General features: G+C 33.4%; 1 protein-coding gene across 1 annotated transcript in view; it reads right to left on the minus strand.

Moving 5' to 3' along the window:
• The window catches only part of LOC126972389 (facilitated trehalose transporter Tret1), a 59,436-nt gene extending 32,621 nt beyond the window's left edge, over positions 1 to 26,815 (minus strand). The window contains exons 1-2 of the mRNA XM_050819100.1: positions 26,767 to 26,815; positions 4,111 to 4,274 (exon numbers count right to left, since the gene is read on the minus strand). Coding sequence (XP_050675057.1) covers positions 4,111 to 4,225 — 115 coding nt within the window. The 5' untranslated portion in view covers positions 4,226 to 4,274; positions 26,767 to 26,815. The remainder of the gene's footprint in view (positions 1 to 4,110; positions 4,275 to 26,766) is intronic.
• Positions 26,816 to 27,036: the final 221 nt, after the last annotated feature.

Raw genomic sequence — 27,036 nt, forward strand, 5'->3', positions numbered from 1 at the left:
TTAAACTAGACAGTGTCTAAGTAAAAATTGAAATCAAATCCGTTGTCGTTTCCGGTTTTCAGGTGTCCGTTTCTATATCTTTATATATATATTTCTTGTGTGCGTGTGTATGTCACTGAACTCCTCCTAGACGGCTGAACCGATTTTGATGTTTTTTTTTGTGTGAGTTCAAGGGGATTCGAGGATGGTTTAGATTCACAATTGAACTACCTCCTAAACGGCTGGACCAATTTTGATGATATATTTTTGTGTGTTCCATTGAATTTGAGATTGGTGTGTGTCTTCAGGTGGATTCGAGAATGGTTGGATTCACAATTGAACTACCTCCAAAACGGCTGGACCGATTTTGATGATTTTTTTGTTTGTTTCAGTGAATTTGACATTGGTTTAGATTCTCAATTCTGTCCATATAATATAATTCTCCTGTTCATGTGTATGTTAGTGAACTCCTGCTAACGGCTGGATCGACGTTTAGACATGTGTACAGGACAACGTCTGTTGGGTCCACTAGTCTTAATATATATAAATTATGTGACACCTTGTTTGTCCGCGATGGATTCCTAAACTAATGAACGGATTTAAATGGAGATTACTTCATGGACTGCAGTTTAGTCCAACTTGAGAGATAGGATAGTTTTTATTTCGATTTGGGACTCATAATTATTTTTATTTTCAATATATATTTTGTATGGACATATTTTGTATGAGAAAATTTATTGACGCACGGTTTGACAGTTTTGCCGTGAAACAATTTTATAATTACAACAGGGAGCATATGTTACGAAATAGTTCTTGATGTTATGAAATATTATTGACAATTCATAAAAAAAAAAAAACAGTATTTTATTTATTATGTACAGAACAACGTCTGTCGAGTCAGCTAGTTTAATATATTTTTCAATGCAAAATTGTTAAAAAGCGTTTAATACAATTAAATATTACTAAGCAGACAAAAATGCATGGGATACCTACATCATTGTATATAATTTTTATGAGTTTCGTATATTTTGTAATTTCTAAGCCGTTCTAGCTTTATGTGACATAAAGTGTAAAAACTTATGACGCGTAAAAGTGATGTTGTAATCTTATTTATGGGCAACTATATATTATTATTGTTATGGCAACTCCTCCGATATATAAATTTCTAAGACGTGTGTTACTTCTTAATTTTTTACCAATATCTATTTTGGCATATACATATATAAGCATACATGCTAGTTAAGAAAATTCATTTAAACATTATAATTCAAGATCGCGCCAAAATCCTAATGTAATTAATATGATATATTACGTAGCTAGAAGTATAATATATCTGTTTTTGATGCTAATGATTAACGCTCTGTAAATAATACGGGGGGCGTTCCTTATAACATAGTTAGAATGTGGTGGAAACAAAAAAAAAGTAAAGTCTGTCTGGTATAGCTGGAATATTGATTTTAATTTATTATTCTTCCTCCCTTAAATAGGAAAGGCAAATACAGAGTTATGCAGCCATCGTCAAAGTTCGGCATGGAAATTAAAAAAAAAGAATCTTTGATTTTTATAAATCGAAATCTTTTGTTTTGTTTGACGGAGCGTGTTGTCAAAAAAGGTAAAGTTAAATTGTGTGCGGTTATTAAGTACTTTTGCTTGAAAAAATTCAATATGGAACAAGTTTTAAAACTCTTTTTTGAGATAGTAAAGTTCCATGAATGGTCCGCATCATAGCCTGCTAGCCATAGGCGGGCCTATGATTCTATTTATCTCTAAGATGTAAGGTTTGTCTGATACGACAGAGATTCTAAGGCTGACCACACACATCCTGAATGGTTCTCTGAATTCATAATCAAATATTTATAAAATAAATTCCGGCACTTTGATTCACACGTGTCTTAATTAAAACTCAGATTGATCAGTAGTCCGTGATACCCGGCACCTGCAGACATATATAATACATACAAAAAGAAATGCAAACGGAATGAGTGTGGCCAGCCTGAGATGATGAAGCTGTAGTCGCTGCACTAAAGATGGAATTTTAAATTAATAAAAACATTCTAGATTATATCTATACATATAAAAAAAATGAATATTGAAATAACCGTTTTTTATTACATGTAAATTAATATATATTCGGTACATATACCAAAATAACATTATTTACAATTTTTGTCTGTCTGTCTGTCTGTTTGTTTCGGCTAATCTCTGAAATGGCTGGACCGATTTTGACGGGACTTTTATTGGTAGGTAGCTGATGTAATAAGGAGTAACTACATTTATTTTAGAAAAATTATTTTATTTTAGAAAAATAAAGTAATGTTGCAATGTCCAAGAAACGGTTTAACTCTAAAAATAATTTAGATGGCAAAACAACGTTTGCCGGGTCAGCTAGTCGAAAAAAAAACGAGATTATGTTAAAGTTACCGGCGACATACGCATTCTCACTTTTGTAGAACGCTGTATATATAATCAATTAATTTGTATAGTTAAGTTTTTCATCATATTTTCATTAATTAATAATTTATAAAACGGTATTCGAAATATGATTGCGAAACTGAAGTGGCATTGGGCAGGGCACATAGCTCGACGGACAGATGGCCGTTGGGGCAGTAAAGTCCTTGAATGGCGACCACGTACCGGTAGACGCAGTGTTGGTAGGCCCCCCACAAGATGTACCGACGATCTGGTCAAGATCGCCGGAATACGTTGGATGAGGGCAACGCAGGACCGATCGTCGTGGAAATTTTTGGGGGAGGCCTTTGTCTAGCAGTGCACGTTTTCCGGCTGATGATAATGATGATGATGTATTCGAATCCGGCAACCTTAGCCCAGGTGATATTTACTTCACCGCTATGCAAAGAATAGCTCGATATTGTTTATATTGTATGTTATTAAACTCACTGTTATACAAGGAAAAAACAATATCTACTCTGATGAACGGCGTTTTAAATTATAGTATTCTGCTTGTAGTTACTATTACTACGCAGGAGTAAACAAATTAAAAATAAACTACGCTACTGAACAGCGTTTCGACACCATAATAAATTCAAACGTGGAGTGCAATGGACAATAATAGAACACTGTATTATTATGTATCTGTGTTAGTAAGTCACTCAATGCTTCCCGCCTTTTTTATTTTGTTTTTTTCCGGGAATTTAATCTAAGATTTAATTATTAATTCAAGATTGAATGTAGAATATATTTGTAAGTCATTATTACATTGCTCGAGCGTGAACTTTCCCAGTTGTACGTTCACAATATAAATATGTACCGCAGTCTAGTTATGATTAAAAAACTGAGGCTGGAATGGACATTTCAAATACTAAAGGCCCGAATTTATACATTCAACAATATATTTATTCACTAAGGGGTATCGAACCCGATGTGTCATATTTATCGATATAACAACCTAAATTTATCGTAGGTATACTCAAACCAATAAAATACTGTTTAATCTATCTTTCTTAACATTGTAGTTTCAACTCTATTATTACCAATAACAAATATATAAAATATTTTAATTTATGCAAAAACAGTTAAAATTCAATGTGCATAAAATTACTACCGAAATCAATCTATTTTAATTGTTCGTAAATTTTATGTAACATCGAAAATAACACAATGAAGTGACTCAGGTATATTATGAGCATCCGTAATTTATTGAAAAAACTACAGATATTAAATTAAAGGACCTATGCGTCAATTTAAATTTAATAAAATTATTAACCTTATAAATATGTACTTATTCAAAATTAATGCAAACTCTGAACGATATTCGAAAATAAAAGCCGTTAAATACAACAGATCTGATATTCCGCAAAGTAATGCGACATATTCAATTAAAATGAAGGAATAACAAGACCAAGATTCATGTTAATACTTAAAAATTTTTTAAGTTAAAACCTTATTTAATAGTATTTAAGACCTTTCCATAAAATAATGGCGCTATCATATAAAAAACAAAATTTCAACTCATCATTAGCTTCAGATGTGATCTGTAACTTTTTGTAACAAAACACGCAGACTCTAAAGACATAAACACAAAATAAAAAATAAAATCTGTCACATTTTCAAAATTGGAACTGCCACATAACTTCTTAATTCTAGCACAGATACACAATCACAGAGACATACCGACGCCTGCGATGACATATTGTCGCCAGAGCTGGCCTGCCTCCATCCTGAACGTTTGTTGATGCACTGGCTCGCCGTTGTCGACGGGGTCGTAAACGTAGTTCCTATCAGCCATCTGACGTCACGTTGCTACGTAGTTCTTGGCACGAACGCCCGTTCCAATTCTGTAACATTGTTCCGGTGTCAAAATTTCCTCAATCACGTTTTTGATATCTTCCCCATTACACACTTAAAATAATATTTAAGGGACAGCTTTTACACGCTTTTTATTAGCTTCACCTGTATGTATGTTTGTTTGTAACCGACTCATTTGGGTGCGATTTTGACCCACTCTAAACGGCCAGATTTCGTTCAAACTTCGTAGATTTATCTAGGACCGATGACAATACATTAATTTAATAAAATTATTCCATCTTTAAATATGCAAAATAAATTTTTATTAATTTATATAATTTTCATGTATCGTCTATAAAACAGTAACTTAATTGATGTTAATTTTAAATTTTAAAATAAATTTTCTGTTTTTTAGTTCGGTTTTCTATAAATAACGTTTTTATAGCTTTTTTTAACTACTTACTATTTATTTATTTGCAAAAATCATTAATAATTTTGGATTTTATAATCACTTATACAAAGTCAGAATTTTAACATTCGTGGATGGAATACCGTTGGTGTAAGAAAAATATATGTTGGTTACGTTTAAATGTACGCAATGATTATTAGATATATGGTATAACAGACAACGTGTTTATTAAAGAAATTTATGTATATTTTATTCAATGTTGTATTTTCAAATTATTGATACTTTCAATGAAGTTTCTATTCGAAAAATATACACCGCAGTTCTAAGAAAAAGATAGCTCAGAAAGCATCAGTTCGTGAATTAGATTCTCAATTGAATAAGGTGTAACTCTCTGTGATATTAGTTAAAGTAGTAATCAGGGTAGTCGGAATTGTAGGTATATTAAAATACAAAATGCTTCGAAATAAAATAGAAAAGTTAGTTAGTTAAAACTCTTCAGATTCAGTTAAAAAAACAAACACCTTTCTTGGTGTAGCGTTCGTAAAGAGTGTAATTGTAAATTTAATTAGGGAATAATGGACTAATTTCATCATGGGCGTCATATTGGAAACATAGACAAAAGAGGCAGCTATATATATATATATGTAGAGTTTTGAGTGAAGGTTCAAAGCTTTTTTATACATTCAAAACCTTAGGCAAAATAAGGTACCGGAGCAATAATTTTTATTTTTCCCTGGGTTGTCATCAGTTTTACCAGACCCTAGTGCCAGGATAAAATTGAATTTCGGGTCATATTGCAAACCTATTCAATAGTTTGGTGTTATTGTTACTGATTTTGCGGGAAAGGCGCTATCTTTAAGCATATTTATGGTTTATATCTAATAAGCGCTTGGGGGCCTCTATTATCAGGCCCACAAATTCGGCTTATCTTTCAAAGGGCTCTTTATCAAAATTCGACTGATATTATTATTCCTTCGATACATCTTTCAAAAGAACTTTTTGTAACTTATCATTTTAAAGTTCACCATACATGATTGCTTTTTGGTTAAACTCTTCAAACATATCTGTAATTATATACATCATTATAACCAGTGTTAGTGACCTGTTTAAGCCTTTTTATATTAGAGGAAGGAAATGCGCAAGTGGATCACGTGGACCTAATGGAAGTGAAAACTATCCAAGGAAATCTACAATAACAGAGATCAAGAAACGTTTTGCTGGCATTCCGAGTAAGCTCTAAAGTTGAAGCTCCCTAAGTCGTAAGCAACGCCAAAGAATCGAGAAAAGCGAAGATGACTTGATTTGACTTGATTGACTTGATTTTGACTCAGTGAATCGATTTCGTTTACAATCTCAAATGAAAGATTCTGGTATCTGGTACTGGGCCTAACCCTGGAGGTGAGAACAGTTATTCATGTGAGGACATATTTGCGCCTTAAAGATTTGCAGGCGGTTGCTTTAAGTGAAATACTGTTTCGCTTTAGTCATTATACCAAGTAGCTAAGTCATGTAGAAAAGACAGGTGAAAAGAACTTCACAATTTGTTTTGATCATTAGAGAACGGAACTCCTGGAAATGAATGACTAGACGTACGTGTGTATTAGAAAAAGCTTGAGCTGAAAGGTGAAGAAGCCAGGTAAGAATAACAAGACTGTCTTTCACAGTTAGATAGGCTTGAATGAACACACAATGAAGCGACGACTATACGCAGGTTCGAGCTGTTTACAGAGTACTGGGTCCCCGACAAGGTTGGAGAAGACTAGCTTCTGAATACTGGAAGGGTTTTTGAAGAAACGCCAAACCGACAGGCGTTAGCGATAGCAATCATCAGGGCCTATCACGATAGCTACGCCGTTGCTGTTTTTGTGACCCGTTACGATTAAGATCATAATATTGTTACTGATATAAGACTGCGTTAAGAAATTAAGTTCATATATGTGAATGTTTAAGAAAGTATATTGTATTAAATATATCGTTGTCTTGTGACCATAGTACAGGCTATGCCTAGTTTTGGGCAAGATAATTTGTGTATCAATATTACATAAAAATTAGGAAAACGGTTGACCCTAAAGGCCATCCCTGCAACTTCCCGCAAATTTCGTACCTAAATGCCTCAAATTGTACTTATGACGATTAATATAAAGAAAGAGTTAACTGTTCTATGTTTTTGAGCTCTTCGAAATTAAATAAACCCCTATTTTACAAATTTTAAAAGCGCAGTTACTTTTAAATGAATAAACCGATTTTCACGCAGTTTTCAGTCGACCGGTAAAGCCATTTCTAAAACTTTTTAAATTTCTCTAACGTTTTGAAATTTCTCAAAATCTACCGGTCCTATTTGTATTAAAAATCTCAGTGTGGTCAAGCCCTATCGAATGGCAACACACAAACACATGCAGTCAAACATACAGGCACCATCTTAAAAATCGTCAGGAAAGCTTCCTAGGATCTTACAACGTCGATATCTGATGAAAACTCGATTTTTGAAAATCGGGGTGGTATTAATATATTTTACCCATATTTTGAAAAAAAAAACATTATTGCATTGGTTAATCTTAGTTTAGTATTAAGAGATCATCAATATTTCAAAATTACAAATTCTTACTGTAGTTCCAATCTCTAAGATAAGTAAGTAGAAATTCCAAACTAATAGCTTTTTAGTTTAAATGAGAAACTATTATATTTGTATTGGTATAAGAAATTCAAATTAATACTTCTGAAAAAAGTTAAAACACTATTTTTTTGAATTTTGCAAACGGCAATATCTTTTTAATGAATGAACCGATTTTCACGCGCTTTTTTGAGCCTCATATAGAATCTTGATCGAACTCTGAATTTCGAAGTAATTCCGAAAACAGCACTTTTTTGTTTCTCTTTCGTCAACAATAACTCACGAACGAATCAACCGATTTTGACCGGCTCGGAGGCGATCGGTTATTAGTTTTTGGTATCAAATTCAAATTCTAATTCAAATATTTTTATTCAAAATAGGATTTATAATCACTTATTGAACGTCAAAATCTACCACGCATTCAAAAGAGACTGCCTCAGACCTGAGAAGAATGGGCGCATGAAACTCAGCGGGCTTTTTTTTTTATATAAAATATGGATTACAATGTAATATCGTACATTAAACATTAATAATTAAAGAGCCTGAGGGTGTTCGCTTTAATCCCAGGCCGTGGTGTCATTAAGAAAATCGTTTATGCTATAATAACCTTTCCCACACAAACCTTTTTTAACAATTCTTTTAAATTTCGTAACACATTTGTTTTGTACATTTTCTGGGATCATATTGTAGAAGCATATACATCGCCCAACAAAAGACTTACTAACTCGACCCAACCGAGTAGTAGGCATAACAAGTTTATGTTTGTTCCTCGTGTTAACATTATGAATGTCACAGTTTCTAGAAAATTCCTCAATGTGCTTATGAACATACAAAACATTATCAAAAATGTATTGAGAAGCAACAGTCAAAAAGTTTATTTCTTAAAATTTTTCTCTTAATGATTCTTTAGGACCTAGGTTATAAATCGCACGAATAGCCCTCTTCTGCTGCACAAAGATAGTATTAATATCGGCCGCACTGCCCCAAAACAATATACCATAGGAGATAATACTATGAAAATAACTAAAGTATACTAATCTCGCCGTATCTATGTCAGTTAACCGTCTGATTTTCTTAACCGCATATGCTGCAGAACTAAGCCTATTCGCCAATCCTTCAATAAATCAAATATCGATCGGTAAAGCCCTTTAAAATTTATTCCAAAAATACCACATATGAAAAATATGTTACAAAAACTATTTACTAGTTTGGTCAACCAAATAAAACCTTACTAGGACCTTATATCGTCGAGATCTGTTGAAAACTCGATTTTCAAAAAACGTGGTAAAACCAATAACTTCCTTGAAAATTTTCAAGTTTCTTGCGGGAACTTAAAAAAGACGTGGGTGAGCGTCACCTGTGCGCGCTGTGTAAATTCGGACAAAAGCGTTTACCCAGAAATGATAAACTTTATTATGTAAATTAAATTAAGATCAGATTGCCATTTCTAAGAACAGCAATAAATCTTTCAACATCCGTTTATCACCTAATTAATTTTAATTTAATTTTACACAATAAAACAACTTAATAAATATAAACAAATCATAAAAACATATCTAAACACACACACTCACACACACACACGCACATAAACACACATTCTTAGAAATTATACTTTTATTTTATTTTATCTGATTTTGATAATTTGATTGACTATATAGGTAATGATGTCTTGTAACGAGAAGTCTCTAACAGGCGAAACACAGTTCATACTAGTTTAGTTGTCTTTGCTCCCTGTTTTGTATGTAAATAATTAATAATATAATTTAGAACTATTTGTAACTTGTAACTTGTCACTACTAACTATTATTAATTACTTTAATGTTTGGGAAATAAAGTTATTATTATTATTATCTCCTAAAAGTAAAATCCCCGTGTAGTTAATTTCATATAAATCGCTAAAGACCGAATCTAAAATCGTGAAACCATTCAGACTTTTCAAGAATCATCAGCTAAACTCCTCTCCCATTAAAAATGTATATTGGGTATACCGGTATACAGTTACCATCAGGTCCACATCTTATTATTTAAAAAAAATCTTTAAATCCGTGTTTGAACACAGTCATAAAAACTAACACTTCTTTTAATTGTTTTGCATTTTGTAACATATTTAACGTATTATTTACCTTAAGTTACCTAAGAAATAATCTTGAGAAACTAACTCTTAGTTTAATTGTCACTATTACGCCATCTCTGATTATCGTTTATAATTTATAAACATCTAAGTTACTATAAAAATTTCCAGTTGCATTTCCGCAATTTATTATTAAGTTTATGTTTTGCAATTCGCATTGTAATGGTGTCTTGTTCTATCCTCAAATTGCTTTGAGGTGTAAAATAAATGTCTTCAAGTTATTTTATGGTCTCTGTGACAAGGCTTTATTTATTGTAAATTTTTTCTCCAGGTTCTTCTTTCCTTCCTCAAACCTACCTCAGAATCTCTGTATTTTTTAAATAAGAGGAAGCAAACGGGCTAGAAGCTTACGTGGTGGGGAGTGGTGAGGCAGTGGTGTCCATGGATATCCGCAACAACAGGTGCCAAGAGATGCGTTGCCGGCCTTAAAGGTGGGAGTATGCTCTTATCATGTCCCTTAGTCATATCGATACAGGAAAACAGCAACTGGTAATTGATTCCACAAAAGGGCAATACGAGGCAAGAAATTTCTTGCGACACGCGCGGTTGTAGTATGCCATACTTCAACATGATGAAGGTGGAATTTGATGACATTTGTTTTTTTTTTCCGTGTTTCTTCTTTAGTTTGATGCGGAGTAAGTGCCATTTGGTCCCATAAATAATAATTTCAAGTAGTTTTCATTTTATGAATATTTTTTATGAGCATTCATGTTTACGTGGATGATGTTATTCTATTTTGTGTAAGGCTGTTTTAGGAGTTTTCATTTAGGTTGATTATATATTAAAGATTAGCCTATGTAGGCCTTAACGTAAGTTTATTTTTCGGCTACTTGGTTGCAAATAATTTTATTTTCTACTGACATCAAATCAAATGTACGAACTAAATGTGCTTTACGCAATACCTTTTTGAACTCTTTTGATCTTTAAAAAGGCATTTTAGTGCATTTGAAGCAGTCCTTATGATTCAACTTAAGAAAATGGCCTATAGTGGAGTGGAACTTCATTTGTTTGCGTAATTTAATATATAAAGAGAACCTAGAAGATGGTAATTAATTGTTTTGGCACTAGAAAAAATTATATAACTTCCGGTTTCCGCAGGGGTCGATTATTGGTCTCTTCTTATTAATCTTAACACGACGTGACCTTGGCATTGTTGGTATTCCTTTTAATTGGCGAAACTATTCTGTTTTATTTTTATATACTCTACAGGTTAGCTGTAAGGAATCATATATTAATTTATTAATGAATAAAAATAAATGTCAGTGTAAAAAAGTAAAATACCATTGTAGAATATAATGATAAAAATGCTGAACAGGCAAACGTTGTTTTGCCACATAAAAAAGTAGGTACCCCGCGGCAATGAGCGGGTCATTGTATGAATTGTCGTACATAATGATGTTATTGACTGAATTAGTTGTTTTGCGAGTTTATAGGTATTTCTAAATTACATTTTTTAAGTCCAAAAGAAGTTAGAATTTTTAGTCCCAAAAATATACATGATATACTAAAATCTTCTCCGAAACACGCTGCATCTAATGGTAGAAGTATTATTTCGATTAGTTTAGTAGTTTTCGCAGTATAACCCAAGGAAAAAACAGGCCATACATTTATTAGTACAATTATTGTTGATATAGACTGACGTCACAGAAACGAAACGAGCCGAATATATTACCCGAATTTATTTTTTAATTCAATAAGAATGTTTTTAACAATAATTGTAAACAATAATGTGTTTGATAAATTTTTGGATATACATAATCAAATTTAAGTATTTTTAAAAATCGTGCATAGGCCCTTTTTTGAACCTCAAACGTGATGTGTTAAATATGTTGGCGGAAGAAAACTTCTTATTATAATATATGTGAGGAATTCGAAATAGAGGTGAATATTTAAGATACTTAGTAGAAGCGAAAGGAATATTAAATAAATTAGTATGCCTGGTACGCAATGTTGGTGGTACCTGGAATGATATTTTGTTTAAGATATCTGGACAGTCAAATTTATTATGTTATATATCATAAAGGAGTAAAATATCAATTATATCACATCTATCTTCCAAGCTATTGATTATATGATAATGATATGCTTTTTTGAAGTGTAAAAGAATTAATTGAGATTTTTTTTTTTTATAAAAATATCTTTTGTATTTTTCAAAGTGGTCAATATGACATTGATATGTACTACTTGCAAAATCAAGGATGATTCTAAATGCTTAAAAATACGAATCTATTAAATTGAATTTAGTTGCAACTTACCGAACATGTCAGTTGCGTGTGCGTATTTCAACTACTTCAGTAATACAAAGTAGGACTCATATTCAGCGGAACGATGTCTCAAGGATTTGAATATAAATAACAATTAATAACCTATGGAAACTGTGTATTGAATATAACATCACGACCTTATTTGCTTAAGAGCCTACCTTCCTAAAAAAATGTGTGAAAATATTCCTGTACTATATAAGACACAGATATGCAATAAATTGCGGAGACACCACTAAAAGTAAAATAAATAATTAAAACCCCTTTGATAAAATGCTACAGTAAAAAGAACTTTTCATATTAAATGTTGTCAAAAACGTTTAGAACCCCTGACATATTGAATCTTAACCAGTAAGCTAAGGTCATCGCCCTGAACTCGGTCCAATGGCGGATAGCTAGCATCATCTGTGTGGCGACTCAAAAGTTATAATATTCTTCATCTCATTAAGTGACGTGTGCAGCAATTTTGTGCAAACGGACGTCATTACGAATAAATTGAGTGGTATAGTCAACATGATCCGCCATACTTTATTTAAAAAAAAAATCCAGCAGTTTAGTTAAAAGAAAAATGTGCGTTGAACTATTTATTATTGAAATTGTTTAACTTGAGAAAAGCTTAGGTTATCACTTATATGTTATGTATATTAATATGATAATTAATATGACAAGGAAAGGTTATTCTATAATAAAATCTTTTATTGCTTATAAAATATATTTTATTCCAATTTACTATTCTTGAATATGTACATTAGAATTTTGTGCTTGTACATTATTCGTATCATTATTTAATCCCATCAAAGTAACATTTGGTTAGAGTGAGAGAGGACGAGCCTGCCTACCGCTGCCGCATGCGTGAGAGAAAGGGAAGCCAGACAGACTGGCGCCGTAACGCGTTACGTTACGAAGCTTCAAAATAATTTTTATGAAAGGTAATATTTTGATTGGTATAGTTGTAAGTTTTTGAAGTATCTACAGTTAGATATGCTGTTAATACCTATGTGAAATGAACTTCCTTGTGCGGTGTTTCCGGGGCGATACGACATGGGTACCTTCTAAAAAAGCGCGTACACCTTGCTTAAAGGCCGACAACGCTCCTGTGATTCCTCTGGTGTTGCAAGAGAATGTGGGCGGCGGTGATCACTAACTTACACTCGTATGTCCTCCTTTTCCATTATAAAGAAATACCTACACCATTTTTACGCGTTGTTTCACTTCCGACTTCCGAATAATACTAAATCACTACTGTTTGCCTATAATGACGTGTGTAGCGATACGTTTAACGCGGCTACGCGACTACTAGTTCTAGCACCCCCATATATATCTTCTATGAATTTACTTGATTTATATGTTCACAGAGCTTACGCAGCAATATTTTTTTTATCAACTTACTATATGTGATATGGATTTAGAATGCAGTTAAATTACGACTTTACTTCTATTGATTTTTAATGTATGCCATTAACAGAATTTCAGTAATTTATTTCTGTTTAACGTACCTACGAGTCTGTTGGTAGAATTTATATTTAAGGACGCGTTTACGAATTCGACAAAAATAAGACATTTTTCGGTAGAATTTGTGATTAAATGAAACTAAATCTAACAAAACTAAAAATTGCCACAAATACATTACTTCTTTATCTCCAATTAGCGGGAAATATTTTCTTTAAAATTTTGATATGTTATGTCGTAAAAATGATTATCCGTTACCTCTTCACACAAAATTGACGAAATGGGGCTTCATTCAGGATCAGTTTTCTGATACTACTTACATAATTTTGTCTCTTAAAAATTACGTAAGGAAAGCAGATATAATATTTTCAAAAACACGGGAAATAAATTAATGAATATGTTATAAATAATCACAGAAAAAAAATAAAAATGAATCGTCTAAAATTCATATATTTTTCTGATAAGCATGAGCTTTAAAGTGTGGCATTAAGGGTTATTTTATTTTGTCCCTCCGTACGCATTGCACAGAGAGATCTATCGAAACAACGTCAGTCCGCACTCGGCCGCCGTCGTGGGTATACACCACGGTTCCCAACTTAGGGGTTTTCCCCCCAAATTTAGGGGAAAAAATGTGGGATGGGATTTTTTTAGGGGTGTAATATTTTATTAATTCAAATATATATTTTTTTATTTCAAATTAAGCAAATAAAGGAGTAACAATATAGGCCCTTGGATAATCTAATTTAGCTTTATTTAATTGATAAATAAATAATTTAAAATAATGATATTACTGAATGAAATTTTTTATTGATTGCTTAAAATTTATTGTTTGTTTAATGATATTTTATTATTTTAATGTATTATTTATTTAAAAATATTTAATTTATTATTTTACAAACAATAAAAAAAATCTAGGGGGAATTTCTAGAAATTGTAGAGATTTTAGGGGTTTTTGATCGGGGCTTTAGGGAGATAAATTTTTGAGAGTTGGGAACACTGGTAGACACTGTGTCGGTTGTAAGTAGCAGCTCGTACTCGGAAAGATCGTTGTACGAATATGAATATTTTTTATAAGCTCTACAATACTTTACATATTTTGTACGCAGTCAGATTTTCAAAAAAATATGTTTCTGTATTTTTTTGAAGAATTAGTGATTTATTTTCAGCTCTAAATATAAAGTCTATATTAAATCGAAAACCAAGATAGCGCCTATGAAATTTACCGACTTCTCTTCATGGGTGTCATTTTCATGGTTTTCGGGGTCAACAATAACGTTATATAAAGCATTTATGTACAAATAATAATTATAAATCTACAGAATATGAAAAACACATGCATTATTTCCTTACATTTCTATTTTTTATAGACAGTGCGAAAAAATAACACCAAATTACCCCTTACTTTTACAGTTGGAGCCCATCATTCAATCTAGATTAAACATTGTACGAAAATTTATTAATTGTACAACAATACTATTTAACATGACACAGTATTGCTAGTTTTGTAAAACAAAATTGTATAATGTTTGTAATAAATTAAAAATATTTCTAATTTTTAAGATCACACAGTAACCTAGCTCCGTTCGATTGCTCAAGGCCATTGGCTCATCAAGAAGCAGGTCTTTATTAATAAAATTTAATTTCTTTTTTTTTTATAAAATATCTTTTCCTAAAGAAGTATCCACATCAAAAAATAACAGAATTATTATTCTATAAGTGCGCTGAGAACTCAGTTTTATGGGTAATGAATGAGACAAAGATGTCACGCTCACCTATGACATGCTCGTTTCGGTAAAGTCGGCTTGAATCGACTAAGGGAGCGCGATTCATAGACTTGGAATATATTAATTACTAACATTACAACCTGCAGCTCTGACCAAATCTGTATGAGAAAGATGGCTAATCTTATGTCAAAGAGCAATGGAGAGGAGCATGTTAGGCTCGAAAAGAAGAGGCAGAGTAAGAAAGATTGTTCTCCGTACAAAAACGAAACTCACCGATATATTTGAAAGAATAGACCAATAGAAATGGGGGTGGGTAGGGCACTTTATGCGAGACACAAAAGGAAAATAGACCTAGGCAGTATCCGAACGGTATCCAAGGGATGGCAAGCAATACCGAAGGTAGACAGTCTACCAGATGGGAGGATGAAAAGTCAAGCGAGACAGAAAACAATGGAAATATTTAGAGGAGGCCTATGCCAAGAGCCACGCCAAAATTAGGGATATTTTGTAAATTTGGTTAAAGATTTATTGTATGTACCTACATAGTTTCGGAATAAAAGGAACAAATTAAAAATAATAATAAAAGAATTGCTTATTATTATTTTCATATAATAAATAATAAAAGAATTTATAATTATTTCTTAAGTGCTGTGTTTCCAGGACGATACGACATGGGTACTTGACGTACGTGACCTTCAAAACAAGCGCGCTTAGAGGCCGGCAACGCTCCTGTAATTCCTCTGGTGTTTCAAGACATTTTGGGGGCCGGTGATCACTTAACATCAGGTGACCGCAGTACGCTCGTTTGTCCTGCTCTTCCATATTAAAAAATTATTAATATAAATTACAAAGACTACTCAATGATATTATTTATATAATTCTTCCCGTAACGTTAAAAAAATCTTTATTACTTTATCATGGCCCGCCAAAAAAACCTCTTCAATAACCTAAACAGCACAAGTTGGTCAAATTGACAATGCTTACAATTTTATCTATAAACTAGCGGACCCGGCAAACGTTGTTTTGCCATATAAAGTATAATTCACGCGATAGTTTTATAAGTAATAAAATATTGCCTATATTATAGCCTGTACATCATTTTGTTCTATTGTCAATAGTTTTTGCAGCGCACGCAAAAATAGGTTTTCGATTTTACATCTTGTGTTACAAAATAGCAATTTTATTACGGATCCCTAATTTTGAAAAAAAAAAAACATAGCCTATAGCCTTCCTCGATAAATGGACTACCCAACACTGAAATAATCATTCAAATCGGACCAGAGATTAGCGCGTTCAAACAAACAAACAAACAAACACTGCAGCTTTATAATATTAGTATAGATAGGTTACAGATAACAGTGCCAGAGTTCTTAGAATTCTTATTTTGACACCGAATAATATAAAACATGCAATTTTATGTGTATTTAAAGTAAACGTTACAGATATGATTTGATGAGCTATTTATCAAAATATACCCTTGCTCACATCACCGTGACCCACACTACGTAAATACGCGATAAAATATTAAGTTAATGATTATATTATCAAATAATATATGCAATTAATAACAATTTTATTAACTTAAAGTATTCTTCTAACGATCCCGCGTACAAGATACTTACACTATACACGATGTACTTTTGAAATATTTTTGTAAAAATAAACTTTTTTAAATCGCGTGGTGGTCGTTTTGCCCTAGCTAGCATATTTAATTACTACATGCGTAAATAGTAATTATACACAAAAAAAAAATCAAGGCCGGTTGAACTGTCGGGTCTTCGGACACGTAAACTACTAGTGAAAGAAAACTATTTAGTCAGGCGCAACTTTGCGGAAATCCATAATTATCCAAATGTTTGGACATGTGTTTCGGCGCTCTACACGAGGCATCCTCAGGACAGGATGTTGACTCGCCGAATTGGTGAAAGACAAATCTTAGCGGAATTAACACTCAAGAAAACCCTTAACATTTGGATAAATACTTATTACTTACTAATACATTATACATGGCTCTCAAAACTGAAATACTAGATGAATCATAATTTTTACCATATTTTAGATCATTTATGCTGTGAAAACGTCGAAAATAATTAAGAAAATTTAAAGTGACGAACACACGTGCACGTACACGAACATAAAGTGTCATACAAATCGCGAGTGTAAGTCGTAGCTTGTCACGCACACTAAAGTATAAACCTGGCCTGTTTTTATCGGTTGTCTAAAAACAAGATACTCTATCAAGGTGTATAAATTATCTGTAATTTTTATAATGATTTCAATCTCTTACGTATAAACAAACATACCGCGACTGAAACCTCGGTTAACATCAAGTTTGTAAGACATATGAAAACTTTTTTGATTTTTTTAAAACCAGAGTGAAAAAAAAATATTATTTCATTATTTAATTGTTATAATCGCAGTTAAGTGATTCTTTTTTTATGAAAATCAGAGACGAGACGAGCAGGACGTTCAGCTAATGGTAATTGATACGCCCTGCCCATTAAAATGCAGCTCCACTCAAGATTATTGAAAAACCCATAAATTCTGAGCGGCACTACAATTGCTCGTCACCTTGAGACATAAGATGCTAAGTCTCATTTGCCCAGTAATTTCACTAGCTACGGCGCCCTTCATTCTGAAACACAGTAATGCTTACACATTACTGCTTCACAGCAGAAATAGGCGCCGTTGTGGTACCCATAATCTAGCCGGCATCCTGTGCAAAGGTGCCTCCCACTGGTAACAAGTTCCAACTAGAATAAGAATTATAATATATAAATAAGTTACATCAATTGAAATAATAAGCTGAATTATTAAATAAAATTTATGTTTGGTTTTTCATTAGTCATGCATTTCCTATTGACACAATGATATCGTTAAATGAATATTGACTCGTTGTCTCGGCTGCAAGGAAAATACATTGATAGCCAGTTGTCTACAGAATTTGTAACGATTTCCTATTTCCTCGTCCGTTCATAATGATAATTTATGAACAGTTGCGCAGGAAACTCGCTCAAAGGACAGTATACAGATGAACAGAATTTGTGGTCTTGAATAGGAAAAACCGTTTTGTTTATGTGGCGTGTGATAACTGATCTGCCCACATAGTGACAGTTGCACAAAATTATAAGAGTAGCCCCTAATTATATAGGTACTAATATTTTAAAGTGGTAAAGTTTGTGATGTTAAGTAAGTAATCTCAGGATTTACTTACGGCCGTTCCCAATATTCAGTCTATTTTCGGTTGTGGCCTACTAGAGATAAAAATCCTAGCTATCGTTGAATTTTCTGTCCCAATAAACATATCGACGGTAACTCACCTTATCCGTGCTCCGCTGTCTGTAAATGGGAGGACGTATAACTTACTAGTGATAGAAGTTTGTATGGAAATTTCAATTCACCCGTCCCAATATAAGGCGATAAGAATGACTTATCGGGTATATCGGACATTATTGACAGCTAATTACTGACAGTAGAACGTAGTACTTCATCTCTATCTGTTGATAGTACATTGGGAACGGCCGTAAACCGATTATGAAAATTCTGTTACCAATAGAAAGCCACATTTGTCATATTTGTAAATGTCATAGGCTTTATCTTTTTACTATGGCAAAGGAGGACAAACGATCGTACGGGTCACCTGGTGTTAAGTGATATTCCCTTGCAACAGCAGAGAAATCACAGGAGCGTTGCCGATTTCGTCTTGCGAAATAAACCGGTAACTAAGGATTATAAAAAAAAACTCCCATAACGTTTACCCCCAAAATGAAATATTACCTTAACCGCTTTTATATCCGATAAAAACCGAAAATGATAATAGCCGATAAATTTAAAACCGGCTCAATTTCCGGTTTCGGATAAATTTAAATCCTTTCTAGTTGATTAATACTCTTATAACGCCAATTATTTTTTCTAAGCAAAGTTTTTATCATGCTCAATATCTTTTCTGTTAAAGACCTTTACACAGGAATGATCTTTTAGCAACGAACACAAGATAAAAGGTCCTGACAGACAGACGGACGTACGTTCAATAAAGTGATCCTATACGGGTTCCATTTTTTCCTTTTGATGTACGTTACTTTTGTAACCCCAAAAAGAAAATTAAGTTTTGTAATAAAAAAAGTGTAACCAGATTTTCTTGTGGGTCGCTTAATGTAGTTGATGTGTGCTTAGCTACCCTGCCTAGAGAGCTAGAGGTCCCTGATTCGAATTCTGTTAGATGCAAACATTTATTTGATGAATGTGGATGTTTATTTCCGAGTGATAAATGTTTATGTGTAAAGTATGTATATCGTATTAAATATATCGTAGTCTTGAATCCGTAGTACTATGCCTAATATACGAGTATGACAAGATAATTTCACCATGAATGTATCAATATTTGTATTGTAATATGGTATAATGCATGTAATAAATGTTTTGTAATGAAGATATTTTAAGAGAAACTAAACAATGATCATTAGTAAACGACACGGACGCCTAAATTTTTTCCATTAGCAAAGTTTTTTTAAGATATTATGGAATTTTGCTAATAAAATTCTAGCAGGATTTATTTTTCACGCTTTTATCATCTCTATGACAATAACTACTTAAAATCATAAAATTTCCAACCAATTAACATATAAACGACTGTAGACCTACTTGAAATTGAAGTGCTCTCTGTGCAGCCAACGTTATCTAAACGAATCAAGGTAAAGTGTGTATAACTGTTGTAATGAAGTAAGGAAAGTACGATAGTAACAGACATGGGCGTAAATAAAGATTTGATTACGATTAGATTAAACTAATAAGATTATCATTAAATTAATTAGATTAGATTCTTATCCAGTATTTTAAGTATTTTGCAGTGTTACTGTTTTTCTGCCAAAAATAAAGCCGTAGGTACCTAATAATAATAAAGTAAACATAAAATTTACATAAAGCGTTCTCAGTGAATCACGAGTTCAGATTCAATCCGCATTTCACAAACACAAACTAAACGCATTTTTATCTTAAACGCGTTTAAATGCTGACCACCGACTGTTCGACCTTTAGCCTATTTGATCGCGTTTAAGAACTGTCACTGTCGCTATCATAATAGAAACGATGACATTTAATACTTTTGATTTGTTTCTTACTTATCGATCACAGTTTTGATAGTTTTTTAATATATTCTAATGTTCATGACATGTAAAGTCAGTTTAAGTTAAGTCAAGTTAACACTCCTGAAATGTATTGGTGAAATCGCTTTGTCTTTCGAGATTAAGAATGGCATATGAACTAGTTTAAGTAAAGCTGAGTTGTTTTCGACGTTTTCACAGATGTCACAGTCTTTCTAGACGCATAAATAATCTGGGTTTGAAAGCTTAGTACGAAACGCTAAACACCTAATTTTAGAATGTTATAATGTATATATTAAATAATTATTAAAAAAAATGCCTCAGTAAAGTAAGTAGGTAAAAACGTCACGGCATCGGCGACAAGATCAGACGACGGTGAGCCATCACCAGGTCTGCAGTGGAACGACTGGGAAAGATTTGGAGGGACAGGAGGATTACCAAAAAGACTAAAGTCAGATTGATAAAATGCCTTGTGTTTCCAATATTTCTCTATTAAGCCGAAGCTTGGTCTCTAAGACTGCAGGATCGGCGTAAACTCGATGCATAAGAGATGTGGTGCTGGAGGCGCCTCCTAAAGATCCCGAGGACGGAATTTCGCACCAATGTATCCACCCTCAAAGAGCTTCGTATTAAAGATAGACTATCGTCAATTGTGCAACTAAGAATGCTGAAGTTCTTTGGTCACATCTCTAGAAATGAGAACTCGATGGAGAGGCTGGTAGTTCAGGGCCACGTGGAAGGCAAGAGAGCACACGGTCGATCGCCAAACCGCTGGATAGACGCCATCACTAAGGCTACTGAGTCAACCATGGTCCAGTGTACTCGCAACGCCTCTAACCGTCAGAAATGGAAGCACATCGCCAGGAGAGCTACCCTCAGAAAGCATATCGACCCACTGAATACCCCACCGTGTACCTCGTCAGCGCAACCACGACCACTCTGACAAGGGTTTCCGACTAAGAAGAAGAAGAAAAACGCCACAGAGTAATTATTATAATTAATAATCCAATTAAAAAAATCAAGCATAACAATAACATGCTTAGGATTGAAATAAAAGTATTCTGTCTTTAATAACATTATTTGAATCGACTACACTCAAATATTATCTTAATCTTCTATTATCACAGGATAAGTAAAGCTTATATTATTACATTATATTGTACACTGGGTAATTATACAAAAATTAATAAATATAGCGAATCATAATATTATTTCGATTACAGTGAGGCATTTTATTACAAATTAAATGAAAAAAGAAACATGTACGAAGGTGTACTTCCATTAAAATTCGTAAGGCCAATTAAAGAAATAATAATACTTTCAAAAAAGCGCGTCTCCTGTGATTCCTCTGGTGTTGGAAGAGTATGTAGGCACGCGAAGTATCGAATTTTCGCACGAAGAAAAACAAATCCATTGCAGGAGCGTTTTTTGAATTTGGAAGATTACAACGTTCCTGCAATGTTTTTTTTGACACTGCAATGATGTATGAAAAGGCGTACTGGGGTTATTAAATACTCTTTGATTGAATCTCTTTTGTCATTCTTGGCATACCATAGTCTCTTTGCGTTTGCCTGTCCGCACAGATGATAAAAAAATTGGCGGCAAAGCTGAAAACTCGTCTTGATTTGTTATTTACATGTAAACCTACCTACATAATAAATATAAATTTAATTAGAATTAAAATGAGTTCCAACGGTTCAGAGAGTGAAATGGAGATTGATTGTACTCCACCAGATTTAATATCAGAAGCCAAATTGGCGATAGAAAACCTACTTCCAGCCAAGTCAAAAGAAAATACAGGAAAGTATATGAAAATTTTATGAGTTGGAAAAACGAGAAAGAGTTCACATTTTCTCCGAAAGAGTATTTTTAGCGTATTTTAATGTGATTGCTAAAACTAAAAAGCCATTTACATTATGGGCAATTTATTCCATGCTGAAATGTACAGTTCCTGTTTAAAAACGGCATTAACTTGAAAAATTATGGGAATTTAACTACTTTTCTTAAATGACAATCGACAGGATTCAAAAGCAAGAGATCGAAAATTTTTAATGGCGAAAACATAAAGCAATTTTTAATTAAAGCCCCAGATTATATATATTTAGCGACATATATATATATATAAATATAATTTAATGTATAATATAAAAAGTGCGTTTTATTTCCCTGCATTCTTTTGAGAAAAGCACTATATATGCCTCGGCGGGAAATGGCAATTGCCTGTCTCGTATTTAGTGAAGTCCTCGCCTACGGCTCGACCTTCAAACTCATACTCGGTCTTTCCAATAATGTACTATTACTATTGAAAATAATTATCTAAATGTCATGAGTTATTATAAGCGTTAATTTCGCTAACATTTGTTAGGGTACATGCAGAATACACCTAAAGAACGACCCCGATACGTCCTGTCCATATGCAGTACCTATTCTTGAAAATCCAAAAATATAAGCGCTTCTCACATGGGTTGCACCTTTAACTAACTTTAGCGGCCGCGCGCTAAACCTGCACGATACAAAGCTAGTAGCGAAGATGTTCTACTTACTCGCGGCCACGCGCTAAACCTGCACGATACAATGATAGTAGGGAAGATGTTCTACATACTCGCAGCCGCGCGCTAAATTGCATGATACAACGCTAGCAGATAATAAGTACGTAGGAAAACGTCTCCTATTTTCGTGTCACTATTGCGTTTCATAAATTACCATACCCATAAAAATTGCCCACAAAGATGTTTCACTTCAAAAATTGTAATTGAGACAATCTAATAACAACTTACATTAAATCAGAACAGTAATTTGCGTAAGCCTTTCCTATCTAATCTTTGATTCAAGCCCTTGGCTCGAGAGGAATTTGTCACCAGCAGTAGCCAATAGTGTTATCGTTATCAATAGATTTATGTTATTAGAGTCGTATAATCAATTATTTTTCAAAATTGTTTCCTTGAGAAAAACTTTTTAAAATCATAAAAAAACTCTCCTATTATTCTATTTTTCGCACTCTTGATAATAAACTCTTTCGCAAAAAAATGGGCGATTTAAATATTTTCCGTCCCTTAGAAAATACAATACCAAAAGAGGTTTTAATCATTTGAGAATATTACTGGCACATTTATGAAGTATTGCGGTGCATAAAAAAGTTTATTCCAAATTCAAATTTAAGACATATTCGAACATTAACAAAAAATGCAGTTATCTGCGTATCGTGGAGGGAATCGTTGATAGTGAGTATTAACTCTGAATCATTTTAAAATAATTATTGTCAGATTGTCCTTTTTCCTTGATATTTTTAAGTCTCTATACCATTATTTAGTGGTCTCTAAAATGGTTGATAGAACGATAACAGCGAGCAAAATTACAGCGCTACTTGAGGAAGGGTGTAGTCAATTTTATGTGTCCTAGAGGCTAATGTGAGTTGTTCGACTATGCAGAGGACTTGGTAACGATATCAATGGACTAGCTCCGTCAGTAGAAGGCCTGGGTCTGGAAGAATACCAGGCACAGAAGCTCGAGATGACTGCTTACTGGTGAACCAGGCATTGAGAAAGAAATCACAAATCTTCTTATGTCGACCTCAAAAAGACTGTAGAGGAAGTGAGAGGTGTGGAAACCAGCTTATGGACTGTCAGGGTGAGGGTTCTCGCTGCCAATATATGCAGTCGCCATCCAGTTCCAATATTTCAAAAAAATAATTCCCAAAGCCGTTAGGGTCGAAATCGGATTTTGGGATAATGAACACAACTTCTTCGGTACTTTCAAGATACTGCATAAGCTGTGTACCAATTTGTTAAAAGACTGACAAATCATAGACTTAAGTCTATCTTTTTTTTTATGATAAAAAGGGACGAGACGAGCAGGACGTTCAGCTGATGGTAATTGATACGCCCTGCCCATTACAATGCAGTGCCGCTCAGGATTACTTGAAAAACTCAAAAATTCTGAGCGGCACTACAATTGCGCTCGTCACCAGACATAAGATGTTAAGTCTCATTTGCCCAGTAATTTCACTAGCTACGGCGCCCTTCAGACCGAAACACAGTAATGCTTACATATGCTTCACAGCAGAAGTAGGCGCCGTTGTGGTACCCATAATTTAGCTGGCATCCTGTGCAAAGGAGCCTCCCAATGGTAATCTTCTATACTAAATCTAAATTATGTATAGAAAATAGACTTACGGTCGTTCCCAATATACTATCTACAAAAAGAGATAAATTACTACCCTCTACTGTCAGTAATTAGCTGTCAATAATCTGAAGCTGTCCCAATATACCCGATAAGTCATTCTTATCACCTTATATTGGGACGCGTGAATTGCATTTTCCATACAAACTTCTATCGCTGGTAAGCTATACGTCGTCCCATTGACAGACAGCGTGTACGCATATGGTGAAAAACCGTCGATAAATTTATTGGGACAGAAAAGTCAACGATAGTTACGATTTTTATCTCAAGTAAGAGATAGACTGAATATTGGGAACGGCCGTTAGAATATAGGCAACCTGACAGCCCGATAATTCGTGACAAGTTCGAGGCCAATTTTGATTTGCCAATGTGTGTGTTAGCTAGTACCTAGTTAGCTAGTTTAATATTCAAAATACTAAGGCTGGGTTGCACCCACTAACTTTAGCAATAACAAACATGTTAAAGTACTAGGTAAGCGAAAAATGAGTTGCACTATTTGACGATTATTAGGTGACGTCATAACTTTAACTGTTAACCGTAACTGTCCAATCTTCGCCGGTTAAAGCTATTGTTAATGTTAAATAGCTAAAAAGTCACCCCTCAAAAGTTTCATTAATAAATATTCGATTTTGACTGTATATTTTACGTAAGTATGATAATTATAGCTGTAATGTCAGCCCTTTTAACGCATTTATAAGTAAGCAAGGTATCAGGAAGTAAATACATTAATAGAATTGTTAAAAAGCGTTGGGAGCTTTTGAAGGTGTTCTAAAATGATTTTACTTTTAGTTTATACCAATATACAGATATACTACAAATGAAATCAAGCACCTCACACTCTTTTACAACTCATTATAATCACACCACTCTTAATTTAAACTTAGACGGCCTTACATATAAACTTGGTATAAAGTTATACCTGAGAATAAACCAAGGATATACAAAATGTTGACTATATCGCTGACAACTCTGTCAATGCAACGATAATTCTGAAGTTTTCCGAAAATCAGGCAACCTTGCAAATAAACGCGTGAAACGTTATACGTCCAAATAAACCCATAAAATAACAAGAATTAAGTATTGGAACAGTATTTTTGAACGCTGTTTTAATTGATTAAATTTAATAACTTATTAAAAATATCAATTAAAATTTTTAATTTAATTTAAGTTCATAATATGGGACTGGAAACTTTAACTTAAAATTACAAACTTTTCAAAATATTTAAATGTATTAAAACTTACGTACCAATACTGCAGAGATGACAAGAGCACAGATTAGTGAATAAATGAATGCGCACTTTAAGTTTGATTTAAATAACACAATAATCAACGTACGTATCGTCATTATTTCAAGTACCTGATAATGTAATGGACACTCTCTGATTCACAACAATTACTCAAGATAGGCAATGTATAAAAAAGGGCAGTTAGTTAGAACTGTATTACAATGAACTAACTGCTGCCCGCGATGTCATCCATATGGATGCTATAGAGCAACAATAACAGTATCACTGCCCAATATCATTTTTCGATATTATTTGCTTAGTTTAAGGTTCATGTTATACCCCCTTATTCATAATGGTCCGCTAACTTAAAAAAGCCGCTAGGGAGTGTTTTTTCTCATTCTGACTTAGGTCAATAGAAGAAGACAGAGTGAGAATTAGCAATGCTTTAAGTTAGCAGACTATTATGAATAAGGGGGTTTGTGTTTTGCCCGGACATGCATACAAACAAACAGAAAAACAGACACAAATTCTGAGGGTTCCATTTGTGACTTCAGTGTTGAAATAAAAAATTAGAATATATTAATTGACGTAACACTGCATGGTGATTGTAAAAAGCTACTTTTTATACGTCGATCCACCAAGAGAAGGTGCACCCAGAATTCTTTACTTCTTCTGCGCCTTCGTACCTACAATAGCATTGCCAGAAATTGACACCGATTGAAACGATTCATGATCAACGACGTTGTGGCTTCGCGTAAAATGCCATGTGACAAAAAGTGGCCCCTGAATTGCTTGGAATTGGATCAGAGATCGGATTAGTGCGTACGTAATATCCGAATTCGGTCCGAGATTTCTAGATCTGTATCTTCACGGGTATGGATCGGACTCTGATCGGACGTAGTGCGAAAGCGCTCTTACTCGACATAATCTCCGTAGTGATGGCTGTTTTTTACGTAATGGTTCAACTTATTTTGACAAACAACAGCCTTGTTTCCATAAAGTGCTTTGGCTGGATTTCAATGCAATATTAGATTTTAGCAATTATACTTTGTATGATGCGTTTGGGAAAAAATATGACTGATTTTTATACGGCTGGATGGTATTATTATAAGAAACACTGCTTCAAGTTTTTAAAATTAACATTATTTAATATATTTATATTTTTTAAAAGCGCTAATTGAATACTCGCATAATGCCTTTATTTATTTACGGTGTGTGTGGATTGATGCATCTACTGTTGGAACTCTATAACTATTGTTTTTAATTGATTTACATATTTTTAGTATTTGACGTTTGAGTATTTTTGTTGCACCACTTTATTACATACATATATTGTAATTGAAATAATTTGTTAAACGATGAAACTGTAATTTATAATAATAAATGTTAATAGCAGTTAATAGAACAATGAAATTAAATTATGTATATTAAATATTTAAAAAAAACTCACATGTTTGGAACACGGCACCGTACCACACAGCTGCAACACCTAATCAAGTAATTGGTAATTAGTGATTAGTGTTATAATGATGATCTTGGGGCCTGATAAGTGGGTATAACAGTACCGTGATTATTGTCTGGAAGTTTGTACGTTTGTAAAGATAATATTATAATTTACTTAGATATGGTATAGTATGGTAAAAGGGGGACCACTTGGTTGGGTCCATTTTGCGTGCAGTGTTGGCCAGTCATTCCAAACAGCCCAGCTTCTTCCAGAAGT

The sequence above is a fragment of the Leptidea sinapis genome, chromosome 26, assembly GCF_905404315.1.
Source record: "Leptidea sinapis chromosome 26, ilLepSina1.1, whole genome shotgun sequence".
NCBI lineage: Eukaryota > Metazoa > Arthropoda > Insecta > Lepidoptera > Pieridae > Leptidea > Leptidea sinapis.